At 36.4% G+C, this 14,539-nt stretch overlaps 2 protein-coding genes across 4 annotated transcripts in view; one reads left to right on the top strand and one right to left on the bottom strand.

Moving 5' to 3' along the window:
- fam184b (family with sequence similarity 184 member B) overlaps window positions 1-1,565 on the top strand; it is a 47,594-nt gene extending 46,029 nt beyond the window's left edge. The window contains exon 19 of the mRNA XM_082164361.1: window positions 873-1,565. Coding sequence (XP_082020487.1) covers window positions 873-963 — 91 coding nt within the window. The 3' untranslated portion in view covers window positions 964-1,565. The remainder of the gene's footprint in view (window positions 1-872) is intronic.
- On the bottom strand, window positions 1,535-10,895 carry haspin (histone H3 associated protein kinase). Of its 3 annotated transcripts, XM_082164364.1 has the most exons (19): window positions 10,745-10,894; window positions 9,933-10,111; window positions 9,717-9,821; window positions 9,220-9,390; window positions 9,044-9,131; window positions 8,394-8,923; window positions 8,033-8,183; window positions 7,394-7,828; window positions 6,452-6,623; window positions 6,061-6,221; window positions 4,997-5,182; window positions 4,693-4,778; window positions 4,542-4,604; window positions 4,279-4,370; window positions 4,118-4,197; window positions 3,144-3,232; window positions 2,902-3,044; window positions 1,992-2,094; window positions 1,535-1,890 (listed from the first exon to the last, which is right to left on the bottom strand). In XM_082164364.1, exons 2-19 carry the CDS (start codon window positions 10,097-10,099, stop codon window positions 1,686-1,688), a joined length of 3,027 nt encoding a protein of 1,008 aa, XP_082020490.1. In that variant the 5' UTR covers window positions 10,100-10,111; window positions 10,745-10,894; the 3' UTR covers window positions 1,535-1,685. The 3 variants fall into 3 exon arrangements, with proteins under 3 accessions (XP_082020490.1, XP_082020488.1, XP_082020489.1); XM_082164362.1 differs by having other exon boundaries at window positions 7,394-8,183; window positions 10,745-10,895; XM_082164363.1 differs by lacking the exon at window positions 10,745-10,894 and having other exon boundaries at window positions 7,394-8,183; window positions 9,933-10,114.
- Window positions 10,896-14,539: the final 3,644 nt, after the last annotated feature.

Here is a 14,539-nt window from a genome sequence, read left to right as displayed (position 1 = left end):
GATGTAGTTACACGTTACTTCATGTACTATAGTAGTAATGTACTACTATAGTACTAATAGTAGATTAAGTAACTAAAACAAACCCTAACCGTAACTCTTTAGTAAGTACATGTAGTTAATTAATATTACTCAGTACTTACAATGTGACATTACCTAAAATAGTGTAACCAAAACATACACTAAAATTAAAACTTATAAGATAAATATACTCTATAGACTATACATATAAATAATGCTAAAATAATCAAATACTTTCTATTTTAGAGTCTCTATTTAATTTGTATGCCTTCTGTACAGTGCAAGTAGCAGCATTGAACTTTTCCACAGTAAAATAGTGAACTTACCAACCATTAAAAAACAAAAGTATGGAATTGCTAATTATAGTATATTGGCAAACATGCAGTACACAACAGCAGACACTAAAGAATACTTGGTGACACGTTACAATAAGGTTCCATTAGTTAACATGAACTTACATGAAAAAATACTAGTAAAGAAATTATTCATCTCAGATCATGTTAATTTGAACATTTACAAATATACAATTGAAATCCAGTTATTTAATGGACCTGAGCTGACATCAACTGTTGTATTTTTTTTATAAACTAACATTAATGAAGAAGAATAAAAGGTAACAAATGTGTTGCATTATTAGTTAATATGTTAACCTTATTGTAAAGTGTTACCAAATACTCTAAGTTAAAACATTAGGTGCATACATTATGACCTAGTCTTAAAAAAAAAAAAAGATTAAAAAAAAAAAGTCCATGGACATAAACAACCTTTTCCTGGTTCAGTATTAAAAAGTATTTTTATGTCTCCCAAGATGTCATACCTACATTTCTGGTTCTAATCTTGTGCTTGTGTTTCAGGACTCCTGCTGAGCAGAGGGTTATTGAAACAGGGCCTGATGGACAAGACCCACAAAAACAGGAGTGGTTCACCAAATATTTCTCTTTTTGAGGTCCCACTGAACATTTGGCTGTATCTGTCCCAACATATTGAGAACAGGATCACCAAAGTCTCCTTTTCTGCATAATTACACTCAACTGCAAGCTAACACCAAATAAGCTTTTCTACAGGACGCATCACACTATTATCATGATTAACAAAATGCAGCACACAGACCCAATGTCTTAAATTGTTACAAAAATAAAGAGATTATGCATTCGGTCATAAACGATGAAGGACAACAGGACACTAAGGTCATAGAGTGAGTGGACATATCAAAGAGCTGAAAGAAGAGAATGTTCCTGTGTAGAGGCTTCCTCCATTGATGCTTCACCTGTGGTCTCTCCCAGCATAAGGATGATTATAAAGGTCAAAAAAAAAAAAAAAAAAAGAACTGAACAGTTCTGCTCCAAATTCTTCCTGGACCTCTATTAATTAATAAAATGAACTGCCAAGTTTGGATTGCTGGAAATATGGTGTGGAATGTTGAGACTTTTCTTAAACAAAAAAGAGAATGCAAGAATAACTGGTTTCGCCATACTATGCCAAAACTCTAACCATCTCAAGATAATTAATGAGTATCAATAAATTACATATTTTTATTTTTTAAACTGCATGATAGCCCATTTTCTTTATTTGTTTTTTAATATCCTTTTTATAGAACATTTTACTTGCCCTGGACTGGTAAATCTAATTATACAGGTCTATATATTGTGTTAATTAAAAAAAAAGTTTCACTGAAAGAATGTGCAGTTCATAAGAGCTTCTGTAGCTGATGGATAATTCAGGATCTCCGACTGGAGAGATTTGAGGGCGCTCTTCAGTGTCCTCTGCTGGTTGGACTTGGCTTTGTTCTTGTAGTTCATACTCAAAAGCTTATCAGCCAGATAGTGCAGCCACAACACATTGGAATGGGGATTATACATGGACCAGCAGTTACTGAGAAACAGAGAATGAAAAAAGAAGAATGAGAATCATCCATCCTTCATTTAGAATGAAAGAATTTTAAATATCTTTCTGTCTGAGGCTGAAGCACACACTTGTTTTCTTTCTTCATTAGGCGGTAGACTTCAAACTGGTAATCTCCCTGTCCCATAAACAACTCTTCATCAGAAGAGATATCGCATGACACCGTCAGTCCATCTGAGAGACAGAAAAGTGTTTAAGCATTTAGAACATTTTCCAATTCATGTGTATCAGTTTTACTACATTTTCAACTCTTGTACCAAGAGTAAAAGTTGCTAATTTTGACTAAATTAAACTTTCTCTTAAAGGATACAATCATACATTTTCAACCAGCTTTGTATTGTTACAATGACCGTAGTACGTTCACTGATAATCCTACAAATGTGTACTCTCTTCTCCATGTTACAGTCACCAAGACATTGTTTATTTGGCGGCAAAAGTCCGGCATGCAGGAACATGAAGAAAAAGTACACATTGTTAATTTAAATATACTACCAGTACTAACATTGTAACAGTACAAAGCTGGTTATGAAATTGTCGAATTTGTCCTTTACTAATGGCTAGATAGTTTGGGACCAAATATTGATTTGTAGTTAATTTATGGGAAATGTAAGTTTATTTTGATCATTTTTCTTGGAATGGTTGGGATGGTTTAGTTTACAAATTTCAAATCAACATTTATAAAAATACAATTTAAAAAAGTAAAAGACTCATTTAAGATTCAAACTGTTCATTGAATCTCAAAATAATGTATGATTTTAATTGTTAGATGAGTTGCAGTTAAGAAGATCAAGGAAAGCCTCTGAAGTCACCATTTTAAGAGTAAGGCTAGTGGGGAATACATATACATGCTAAATTAATTGAATGTTGGATAATAGTTAATAAACATGGGATTTGCAACTCTATCACCTTAAAAACTACATTTATGAGACTGAAAAATATTTGTGACAAAAGGAGTTTGAGAAAGTTCTGCATTGGACTGACCGATCTCCAGGCGTGAGAGTGAGTAGTCAATAATATTGACATGAACCCCTCGAGTCTCTATGGAATGCGATGTTCCATTCAGAATGAACTCATTGTGCTTGTGCTTAACATTCTTGACCAGGATGTTCCCCCAATGAAGATCTCTGAAACATCAGCACACACCACTTACATTAGCTTAAACTGACAGCATATACAGAAATGTGTATGCATCTACATTTAAATTTCAGCTTCAAACTTGTTACCTGTGTTCAAAGCACAGGGCTTGCTCAGCTACAGCCAAAGCTGCGGTGACTTGATGAAGAACACTCTTGGCCTGGGCCATGGAAGTTAGCTGCAATGGTACACACAAACAAACTTTTAAGTTGTCATAATGATACAATATAGCTTAAAGTATATTGACAATCACTTCTAATTAACAGGTTTAAATATTACAGGAATTCTTAAAGGGATAGTTCACCCAAAAATGAAAATTGTTATCGTTTACTCATCCTTGTGCCATTCCAAACCATACGATTTTTGTTGTTCTTCAAAACACAAATTAAGATTTTTTTTTTGAATGAAACCTGAGATTTATGCCAGTCCACCAAAACTTTTTTTGAACACAAAGTTCATAAAGATATTGTAAACTAAATCCAAATTAAACAAACGGTTTAATGCAAGTCCTCTGAAGAGACATGAAGACTTTACACATCAAATATGGTAAAAGGAACTATGCTACTGATGTGCGAGAACCAATGAGGTTTGTCCTGCTTAGACTGCTGCCCCCGCGACCCGGCCCCGGATAAGCGGTAGAAGATGGATGGATGGATGGATGGTTAAGATTCAGTTTACCATATTTTATGTGCTCTGCATATGTGCGTTGATCAAAAGTTATTGTGTCTCTTCAAAAGATTTGGTTTAAATTAAATTAAACTATTCACTTTTATTATCCTTTTTGAACTTTTGGTGGAATGGACTTTCAGTGGTGTCATTACAAATATCTTCATTTGTGTTTCGAAAATTAAAGCAAGTTATAGGAGTAACAGAATGTAAATTTTTGGGTGAAATAACTCAAATCAATTCATGTTAAACCATATAATGACAAAAGCATCAGCGGGGTCAGTCACTAAAGTGAAGGGGCCTGAATTCACCCCAAAGGTGTTCAGTGGACTTCAGGCTTTATAGAATACCTGGAATAGACAAACCTCTATAAATATGGAAACCTGTGCGCGAGTACCTTTCCATTAATGTTCTCTAGATCACTCCCTCCAAACTCAAACTCCAGGATTAAAAACAGCTGCTCGTCATCAAAGAAATCTGTGCCAACAGAAGCAATACATGAATGGTCATTAATATAAAACTATTTAAAGACATAAATTGTTTACAGATTTAGCTTACCAGGTCTGTCATTCTCTGATCCCTTCTGACGGTCAAACTTGTCCCAGGCTTTGAGCAGAGCTTCAGGATAACGTCCACGGACACAATGTAAACTAAAAAGTAAACAAATTGTTCGCCCAAAAAGGTAAAATTATTGAAAAACTTTTTACAAAAACAAAATTCTTCTTTGTGTGTGCATTCTTAGAAATATAACATGCAAACTTCCAATCACCTCATTTTACACTTATATAAGCTATATATATATAAAAAAAGTAGAAGCATACTTGTTGAGCCCAATGAAACCATCTGTCTTGTTAATCTCCTTTAGGTTAAGGCTGCTTAGCTCTCTGTAGGAACATTGAAGATGTGTTGAATATTTACACACCATTCATTCAAATGTATAACATATTTGTTGAGATATGCCAGAGATCCTACTTGGAAATGATGATTTCATGGAGGATTTCACAAAATGTTTTCTGGTGTTCACCGTTGACCTGCTGACTGCCTTCTACTGGGATAATCTATAGAAATTACATTTAAACAGTCATTTTTGTATGTTTAAGAAATAATTCTGCTTACAAATCAGTGACTAAACGTCTATTTACATATATAGATATACATATAAATTCAAAATGTATTTTAAATATTATGTGTTTGCATTAAGTCACCCTGTGATGTGTAAGACAGTAAATAGTAAGCTTCTACAATGAAACTGTATATGGATAAATTGAGCACATACTTTGAGAGCGACGGTCTCTTTGGAATCGTTTATAGTTGAGAAGACCTCTCCAAATGTCCCTTCGCCAATTTTGTGACAGTGCTTCATGCGAGCTGGAGGGATACAGTCACTAAAGGAAAGTGGGCCGCTCTGCTGACATTCCTGATACACTTTTTCTGCATCGCTGATATCCTCATCATATGAAGTCTGGAACACAAAGGCAGAGTAAAAAAATGGGAGAAAAGAGACATCATAGAGATTAGCTGTAATAGAGAAATAACTGGAATAAAAGAGACATCAATTATCTGAGAAAGTAACAGAAAAAAAAAATATTAACAATTATGTTATATTGTAGACTGTACATTATTCTATTATACTTGTAACACTTCTGCTGAACACAAAAGATGATATTTTGAAGAATGTCGCTCACCAGACACCAGTTGATCGACCCCATTGACTTCCATAGGAAAAAAAATACTATGGAGCTCAATGGGGCTCATCAACTGTCTGGTTACCGACATAATATCGTCTTTTGCGTTCAACAGAAGAAATAAATTCATACAGGTTTGAAACAACCTGAAGGTGAGTAGATGACAATTTTCATTTTGAAGTGAACTAATCCTTTAACATACACAAGCACGCAATTACATTAACAAAATCCATTCTGTGTGTGTAAATGTAAATACATCGTAGACAGAAAAATTAAACAAATTTAAAAAAAGGTTCAAAAGAGGTTGAGTATGGAAGTTTTTTCTGCCACAGAATTTAAAAAAAATTAAAAGGTGACTGACTTTTTGTCTCACAAATCTGATTTTTTCTTAGAATTGCAAGATTATATCTCGTAATTCTTTTTTTTATTCCATGGTGGAAACAAGCTTCCACAGTGGAAAACTATGCATTATGAACCAAACTCAATTCTCTTTTGAGACAAATGCAAAACTAAAAGAAATTGAATTATTTCAGCATTTCTGAAATATGAATAAACCACGCAAACTGTATATTTATTAGGGATACAGTTTCTTGAATTAAAGGAGACCTTTATTTACATAGCCTAACTGTTCATTAGAGTTAAGGAGTGTCTTTACCATGGGGGTGTTCATGGTGGACCGGAGCATGCGTCTAGGTGTGACTCTGGATGGTGTGAAGAGAGGGGAAGCAAACAGGTCTAGACTGGTGGTGTCAGTTGGAAAACCAGAGCCTGGGGACTTCAGATGAGACTGCACCAAGCGCCGTGGGGTCGGAAATGCTGCAGTACACACATTTATACATAACATTTTAGGAAAGGTGACAAGAACTTAAGGCCATTTTACATGATTTCAAGTTTTTTTAAGGGAGAGGTAACAGAACAAATTTGGCACTAAAAGTCAACCATCACGTACCATTCTCAATTATGCGAACTTTGGGCAGTTTGGAATATGAATCAAAGACCTTTTATTTGTGTCTACTGGCTTTATCTGGTCTGCTGTAAACACATACCAGTTTTCTTCTTATGTAGGGACAGTGCTGCCTTTAGTCGTCCCCAGGAGTGTGTAGTGAGTGTGTCAGGAGTGAAGTTGCCCAGGATGGAGGAGAGATTCATTTGCGACATTCTGATAGGTGTCACAGCCAGACCAATCCCACCCGTGCCCTGCAGCCAGTCACATGTTTCCTGCATGAACGCACAGAAAAAAAGACATGGAGCTGAAACTTTTGGTTACAATTAATTGTTTCTGCAAAACAATGGCAGTTTCCTTCCCCCTGAAAAATAACACCCTGCAGAATTGAAAGTCAAAATACCTTTAGATTTAATTTATTAAATACAAACTGAAGATATCCAAAGGAGGCCGTAAACACACACCCCGTGGTGTAGGGGTGACTTTACATTCTACATACTAATAAAAACACTGAATCTCAAAGAGGTAGGGCATTTTTCTGGGTACTCAGATGTTGGTCTGGAATAGATAAATAAATAAATGTAGCTTATTGTATTATAATAATAATGCCCATATAAATATTCATAAAATAAGATAGAGACATAAGATTAATTTAGTTGACAAAAAATTGCATAAAAATACGATTACAAAATGAATATGGGTCTGTAGGCTTAACATGTTAATTTAGTGTGATTAATATATTTATGAAATAACTAAATCATTATGAATGAATAAAAAGTGAATACCAAAAATACATTCCTCTTGACCATGCATACATTTTGCAATAAAGATTTGAAATAAGCAATTCCAAATTGAATTACAGATGGGATGCAAGAACATAACTCAATTGTAAAGTGGATTGCTGTGAACTACATTCCAGCGAAAGACAGATACGTAAATAAACAGTTTTAATTACTTCTCAAAGAATGTGAGAAAATGAATATTGTAAAAGTAAATATTATAGCAAAATAATAAGCACATGAATGTATTCTTGACAATAACTGACCGCTGCATAAGTGTCTGCTCCAGCAGATAACATGCTGCATCCAGAACTGTCTCCTGACACAGCCTTTGTTCGTCCTTCCTTTTTCCTCCGCTTTTCATTGAGCTCTCCAGTACCTCTCTTTGACCAGCGGCTGACATTCAGTCCACTCACACAAACTTTACGACCGGTCCCAGTACCAGCACCTGTGCGTTCTTTAGGCACAGCAGGCGGTCGTGTTTTGCTACGAGATGCAGGGGCAGGTGGAGAGACCGGAGGTGGTTGGAATGATGCGGACAAGTGTCGAACAACCGCTTCAGCATTACTGGGAGTCCTGTGATTTATTGGACTGTTTGGGATATCATTCCCTGTCCCCTTAGAAGGTGGAGAGGTGGCATTTTCCCTGCGAATGCTGGGGAGTGTGTATGGCGAGTCAGCGCAGGAAGCTTTTGTTGCCCTCTGGTGGACAAAAGGATCCGCAAACAAATCAAGACGGGGAATGCAGACAGTGAGGGAAGATAACAGACATTCAGCTTTAAGACGGTCAAGAAGGGACATATTTGAGCAAATTGCTTCAGTTGAAGAAGAAGTGTTAAGAGACTTAGAGGAGGAGATATAGAGGGACAGTTTGGATAGTGAAGAGCAGCTGGATGATGCAGTTACATAGTTTTGGCTGTTTTGTCTAGTTGCCACGGAGGACTCCAAACAGTTTGAGGCAATCTTCTCTTCCTGTTTCCTGCTGCAGCTTTGCGCCGACAGCTGGTCCGAGACATCTATTCTTTTGAGCGCTAAGGCTACATCCACTGTGAGACATCTAGATCAACATAAACAGACAGAAATGAATTGGAACTTTTTATTCGAATAAAAACGTGCCAATTTTTACATACACTAGCAGTCAAAGGTTTGACCACACCAACTCATTCTTTATTATTAAGTTATTACTACTACTACTACTAGGGAGAGCTTAATGTTATGTAACCAATTGCTGAGAAACTCTCTCTGTAAATTAGCAGCCATTACTCACCTCTCCATTAGGTCCTCTGCTAAGGATTCATGGTGTGACGGTGTTAACACGCATCCAAAACCTCTGCTTGCCTGTGCGGACATGGCCTCTGCTTCAGATCCTTCTTTTCTCTGATCCCTCTCTCTATACCCAGCTCTCTCTTCCACAACTGCATCCTCTTCACCCTCCGCTCTCTCTCCAGAAGAGGTGTCTGGGTTTGGGAACTGCTGACTTGTCTTCTCTCGTGGGGTGTGGTCACACTCTTTAACATTCTTCAAACTAGGAGCGCTGTTGTTGTTTTCAGTAGGTTGGTGAAGTTCATCAAAGCTGAGGGAGGAGATCTCACTGATGGAGGGCTCTGGTAAGTTTTGGAGCTTTCTGCAGACCAGTGATGGGGTGCTGGACAGCAGGGGAAGTTTACTGGGAAGCTGCTGGTCATCGCTATCATTGAAAGAGACCTCAACCAGAGCCGCACGGTTCTTGCGCTTCTTTTGGGGGAGCAAAGGGGAGAAATCATCTGAGGAATTGAGCGTGCGGTGAAGAACAACAGACTAGGTGAAAAGAGAAGAAGGGGAGAAGAAAGAACACTGATTTTGACAATGACAATCCATCAACATTTTCTCATGTTACACACACAAAAAACAACAATAACAATAAATACTGTTACTTACAATTCGCTTAGTTTGGATGGGTGGTGCTGGTCTTTTGCGACGTGTGACAAATCTGCCCAAATGGGGAGGGTCTAACACTTTCTTGGAACTACAGCGATACAAAGCATTTCACTCATACGGACTCAAGCAACAGTTACGACATTCAGATTTTTTACAAAATGTATTATAAAACTTACCCAGCACATTCATCAGCAGATGTTTTTGCATGGACTTTCTTCATCGTAAAGGACTCATCATCATTTTCACTGCTGTTGCTGAGCATTAATTGTTTATATATTTTAGCCTTGTTTTTTGTTCGAGTCTTTCTCACAGCTGTAGTCCTTACTGGTTTAGCATTTGTCTTCTTTCTGCAGAAACACAGCCATACAGAACAGTGAAGGAAAAGATTACCGCTCAGTCCATTTTTAATGGGTTTTAGAATCTTCAAAATAAGTCAAATAAGATTAGGGGTAAAATTCAAGGAACATTAACTATGTTTAAAAAAAAGGTACAAATACAAATAAATAAATAATGGGATTTTGCAGTTCTTTAATGTTAGCCTGATTCATTAAACATCATTGGAAGTTGACAAAACTTTGCAGTCAAATAACATTCTCTGTGAGGACATTTAATTTGTTCCGCGCAATGCAAGTAAAATATGTGTTCTGGTGTGGCATTTTGTCACAGTCCTGACCTGAATGGTGAGGTTGGTGCATAGTTTTCCTCATCACTCTTGTTCTCCTTTATGGCAGTAATGCCTTTGCTCTTAGCAGGGCGAGAGGCTGTTTCTCTTCTTTTCCTTAGAACAGAGAAAGGAAAGATAAACTGGCATGGATAATAACAGCTTTAAAAAAAAGCACACAGTTTTGTACAATAAAATGGCAATGAAAAGTGGGTGAGCATGTTTTACCGTTTCTTGGGCTGTGTGGCCTCTGGTATGGACTGATCTGATGAAGGAGTGCTTGAAAAAGAGAAAGCTGCTTTCTTCAGGTCAGGGGAAAACCAAGGCTCCACCTTTCGCATTCGTTTACTGTATGTCTTGATAAACACTGGCCCATTTTTTCCTCTTGCATTCATCTTGGATCTTTACTACAGTGTAGAATTCAAATATTATTATTATATAAGAATGTAGAAGCAACATAACTCTTTTTTGAACCTGTAAATCAAACAGTAGAGCAAATGACAGCAATGCCAAAGGTGTGAAAACAACAAAGTGTTTCATTTGTAACACTTCATTAATAATGTTTAAGTTTACCAGTCCACAATCTCTAAAAAAAATCTGTATTTGCATCTTGTATTTTATTGTATTTTTTTATGTTACTGGACAATAATCTTTACAGATGGAGATGATTTAACATCTCTTAATGTCAATAAAAGTTAAAGTAGCATTATTTGACTGACTACAAGAGATATTTTAGATTTATTTGTTTTGTACATTTCCTAGATAAATGTGACGTTATATCAATCTGCTTATTATTGCGAAAATCTCCTGACATAGTTTGTATACTACTATTTAAAAATAAAAAACACTAACAACCAAAACAAGTAACGTTAGACAATAAACATGAAAACTGTCACTATTCTCGAAAACACTAAAAGTAACACGAAATCAACTGAATAACGTTACACGGACAAACCAGTAACGTTAACTGTTATAACTTACAGGAAACCAATGCACATTATTTAAAAAATGAAAAGCGTTGTTTTGACAACTGAATTTACCTTGCTGTGTTATCGACATGCAGATCCCTTCTCGAGACTACTTAACTTTATAATTAAAAAATAAAAAGTCTTAGATTACAGAAACAATGAACAGTACCAATCACCATGATATTAAACCGCTCGCATTCAAACTGAGAAGAGTCGCTCGCTGATTGGGTTTTCATCTTCTTCGTGTTTAATGGCCGCTCACTCCTTTGGAACATGACCGCCACCTAGTGTACATTGGCAGGTGTTGCGCCAGATCGGTTTACGACACCCAATTTTTCTTTGCTTGTAAAAACTGAACGAAGGACACAAGAAAGACCCTACTCATTTCTGAGGACTAGTTGTTGAGACGACAGACACTACTCTCATTCCTACTTCATATCCTATCACAAGTTATGTAATTCTATGAATAATTGGAACTTTTTCAAAACAATCGTTGCAATTTCTATTTTGCACATCTATTTTGACAGTTGTTTCAACAGAGTTGTGTCTCAGGGGATGCTCCCTCGTGAGGTTTATTTATTTGTTTTTTTGTTTATTAATTTATTTTTACAAAATGGTCTTTTGCAAAATGGTCTATGACACATGCAAAGTTGGTTGATAACATATTATAAATTCTACAATAAGTTAGTCAAAATTTACCACAATAAATACGATGGAGCGTGATAAATTCTAGTTAATGTGGTCATGCGTAGCTAGTTTAAAGGTCCCATATTGTCAAAACTGAAATTTCCTGGCTTTTTTCATGATAACAGAGGTCTAGGGGCTATGAAACTACCATATACGTTTCAAAACAGTCAATCCACACAGACAAATTGACCAGCTATTGTGACTTCCGTATAAATGTGATCAGGGGCGTAGCACAAGATCCCGGGCCCTATGTATAGGCAGTCCTGATGGGCCCCCATGTTCCAAATAAAATATATTCCAGACTTTTCAAGGGCCCGCTCTCCCCTTGGGGCCCTGGTAATCAGTACTGGTTTTACCCCCAGTCCGACGCCCCTGAATGTGATGTCAGAACTACTCAGTCACCGCCTTCAGTCACCACCCCCACCAATGGTGGGTCACTCAGAAAACAACAGGCCAATCAGAAGAAATGCTCGTGAATATTAAGTAGACAGGCCAAAATCTACCTGTTCTTGGCAGAGCTCCTAGCCTGGTTAAAACCAGACCATTCTCAGTAGTAACTGAGTTATGGTCTGGCAAAGCTTCATTAATAACTCATTTCCAAAGGGGCGTCACCAACGGATGTCGCTCAAATGCCTCTGGGCACAATTGGATAGACCTAAAACCAATCAGAGCGATCGTCATCGTGTAAAGCCATATGCTGCGTCCCAATTCGCCTAAGTTACACTACGCCATAAAAGTATGTACTCTTTTTGTGAAGAAAAGGTATTTACTTTTGAATGTGTAGCAAAAAAGTAGGCAAGCTTTGGGACATACTACTTCGTCATCTTTATCGGACGGATCTGTCACGTAAACTGCCCTGTCAATCATCTTGTCACAGTTAAAATCCTCTATTAAATCTAATTTCATTTCCTACCGTTTCGGAGTGAAATGTAGTAGCACGTTCATCTGCCAGTGAGTCTTTCATGGAGACCATCCTCATGTGTTTGCAATTTTAATATAATAATGCATTTAAAAGTTGCTGCGCCTGGCCTGCGCAATTGGATAGACCTAAAACCAATCAGAGCGATTGTCATCGTGTAAAGCCCACCTCAACGTTTCTGATTGGTGCCGCGATTTCGAGGGATTAGAAATGGGCTTGAATAGAGTGCCGAAGTTATGACGTCACTTTGTAGGCCAAAACGCGGAAGTGAGTTAGCATTTTAGCCCTACGGGTTCCCTCGCCCTAAAGTCTATGGGTTTTTTGAATGGGTTTTTGCTAAATCGCCTGAAATAAGGTCTGTGGTTAACAAAGCCTCTAAATATTTTCACGTTTTGATCTATGACATAAAACACACCAGTTATAACCTGCTTGTGATTTTTTTAAACTTTATTGTGTCTTAAAAACGGTGGTTGCTAACAAGTTGCTAAAAGGGACTACATCCTTTGGCGGGGACTTTAGACGTCATCATGACAAACATGAAAGCTCTCACTAGCCCGCGTTTCAGCTTCACGTTCTTAGAAGTTTACCTTTCAGTTAATATAGCCTACATAACGTTATTTTTGTTTTGTCCCGAGATGCAACCACAAGTCATCGAATGAAATCTCGTTTGTTTTCCGTCCGATGTTATCCAGCGGAAACTCTGGGTTCGTGCCAGATGTAGTAAAAAAGGCTAGCAGTAGCAAGAATAAACGTTTTTCATAACCAAATCAACAGCTAAAATACCTTTTGTCTTTCTCTTAAAATATCTAAAAGCTTGTTTACTTTGCCACTGTTTGATAGATTAGATCCGCTGCAGTTTTATTAAAGGCTAACGTTACGTTGAGAAATGTGTTTAATTAAAATATTCAAAATAATACCTGGTTTATTGACTTTTATTGTAACTTGTTTGGATATAATTATAGAAAGGGTGGGTCCTGCACCTTGTGAACTTGGCTTTTACCCACCTATAATAATATGATTGTTTTTGTAAACAGCATTGCCGGTAGTTAAAGCAGGCAATGATATTAATCTTTGTTATTTTAGTAGTAGGCTAAATGTTAACTATATTTAATGTGCTATATAAACGTGGACAATTCCCAGAGAACACGCTGATATGTATAGCCCTAATGCACTGTAAGTTGACTGTCTGACAAATACACAAATTAAATGTTAAACTATTGCATACTACTTGTATACTATTGTAACTACACTCCAGTCAGCTCACAGTAATGTGAATGTGAGATAAAATTTACTACACAGGCTCTCACATTGGGGCTTGTGGATTACCAGGTAAAAATAGAAAATGTTAACAAAATGAGTATATATGTGTTATTTAGGGAACATATATATAACATATATATGGTTTAATTATAATATATTATAATAAGCATTTGCTATTGACAATTCTCTTTAAATTCAACATATATAATTATATACAACTATTATATTAAATGTTTGGAATTGAACTGTGTTATGCTTGTTCAGAGATTATTTGTATAGTTATCTTAAATACATAGAACACTATTATAACTCCTCTATCTCTCCCTAGTTTTACTTACTCGATTAACCTTCACTGTAAATGATTTCTGTTGTTTTCACAGTATTATTGCTGTATTTTCAGTGAAAGTTTACTGTAGAAACAGTTTACAGTAAGTTGCTGTCAATTTTATAGCTTTTACATTATTTTTGCTGTATTTCAAGCTTTGTCACCGTATAACTATTTACAGGAAAGTTGCTGTCAATTTATGCTTTTCTTTGGTGGGGGGAAGAAAATAATTACAGTAATCCTTATACTCCTGTTAAATTGATGACAGTATATTCCAACAGACAAGCCCGACAGAGGACATTTTTTGGTTTATTGAGGTTATTTCAGCTTAGGAATTTTATAATGCATCGTTTCATAAGGTAACCCATATATTAAGGCATTTAGAATATAGCTAAAAAAGGTTTAAATTTGCTTGGGTGTTTTTTTTTTCTTTCGTTTTTTTCTTTTTCTTTATGGTTGCCAGATTTGGTCACAAACCCAACTAATCTCAAAGGTTATTATAGCCTAAAATGTTTGGATGGGAGATGTAGTCCCATCCAATGATCACTAATATAGGCAATATAAAATAGATAAAAATCGATTTCCATGATTTATTATTATTATTGTTATTTTGCTTTAGATTTACACACTTAATGATAAAGAGCGAATCGCACGGGATACACCTGGCAACCAATCA

This window comes from Leuciscus leuciscus (assembly GCF_965113295.1).
Source record: "Leuciscus leuciscus genome assembly, chromosome: 3".
In the NCBI taxonomy this organism is placed as follows: Eukaryota; Metazoa; Chordata; class Actinopteri; order Cypriniformes; family Leuciscidae; genus Leuciscus; species Leuciscus leuciscus.
The sequence above is the reverse complement of the archived record's forward strand: the minus strand, read 5'-3'. Positions and strand labels throughout refer to the sequence as shown.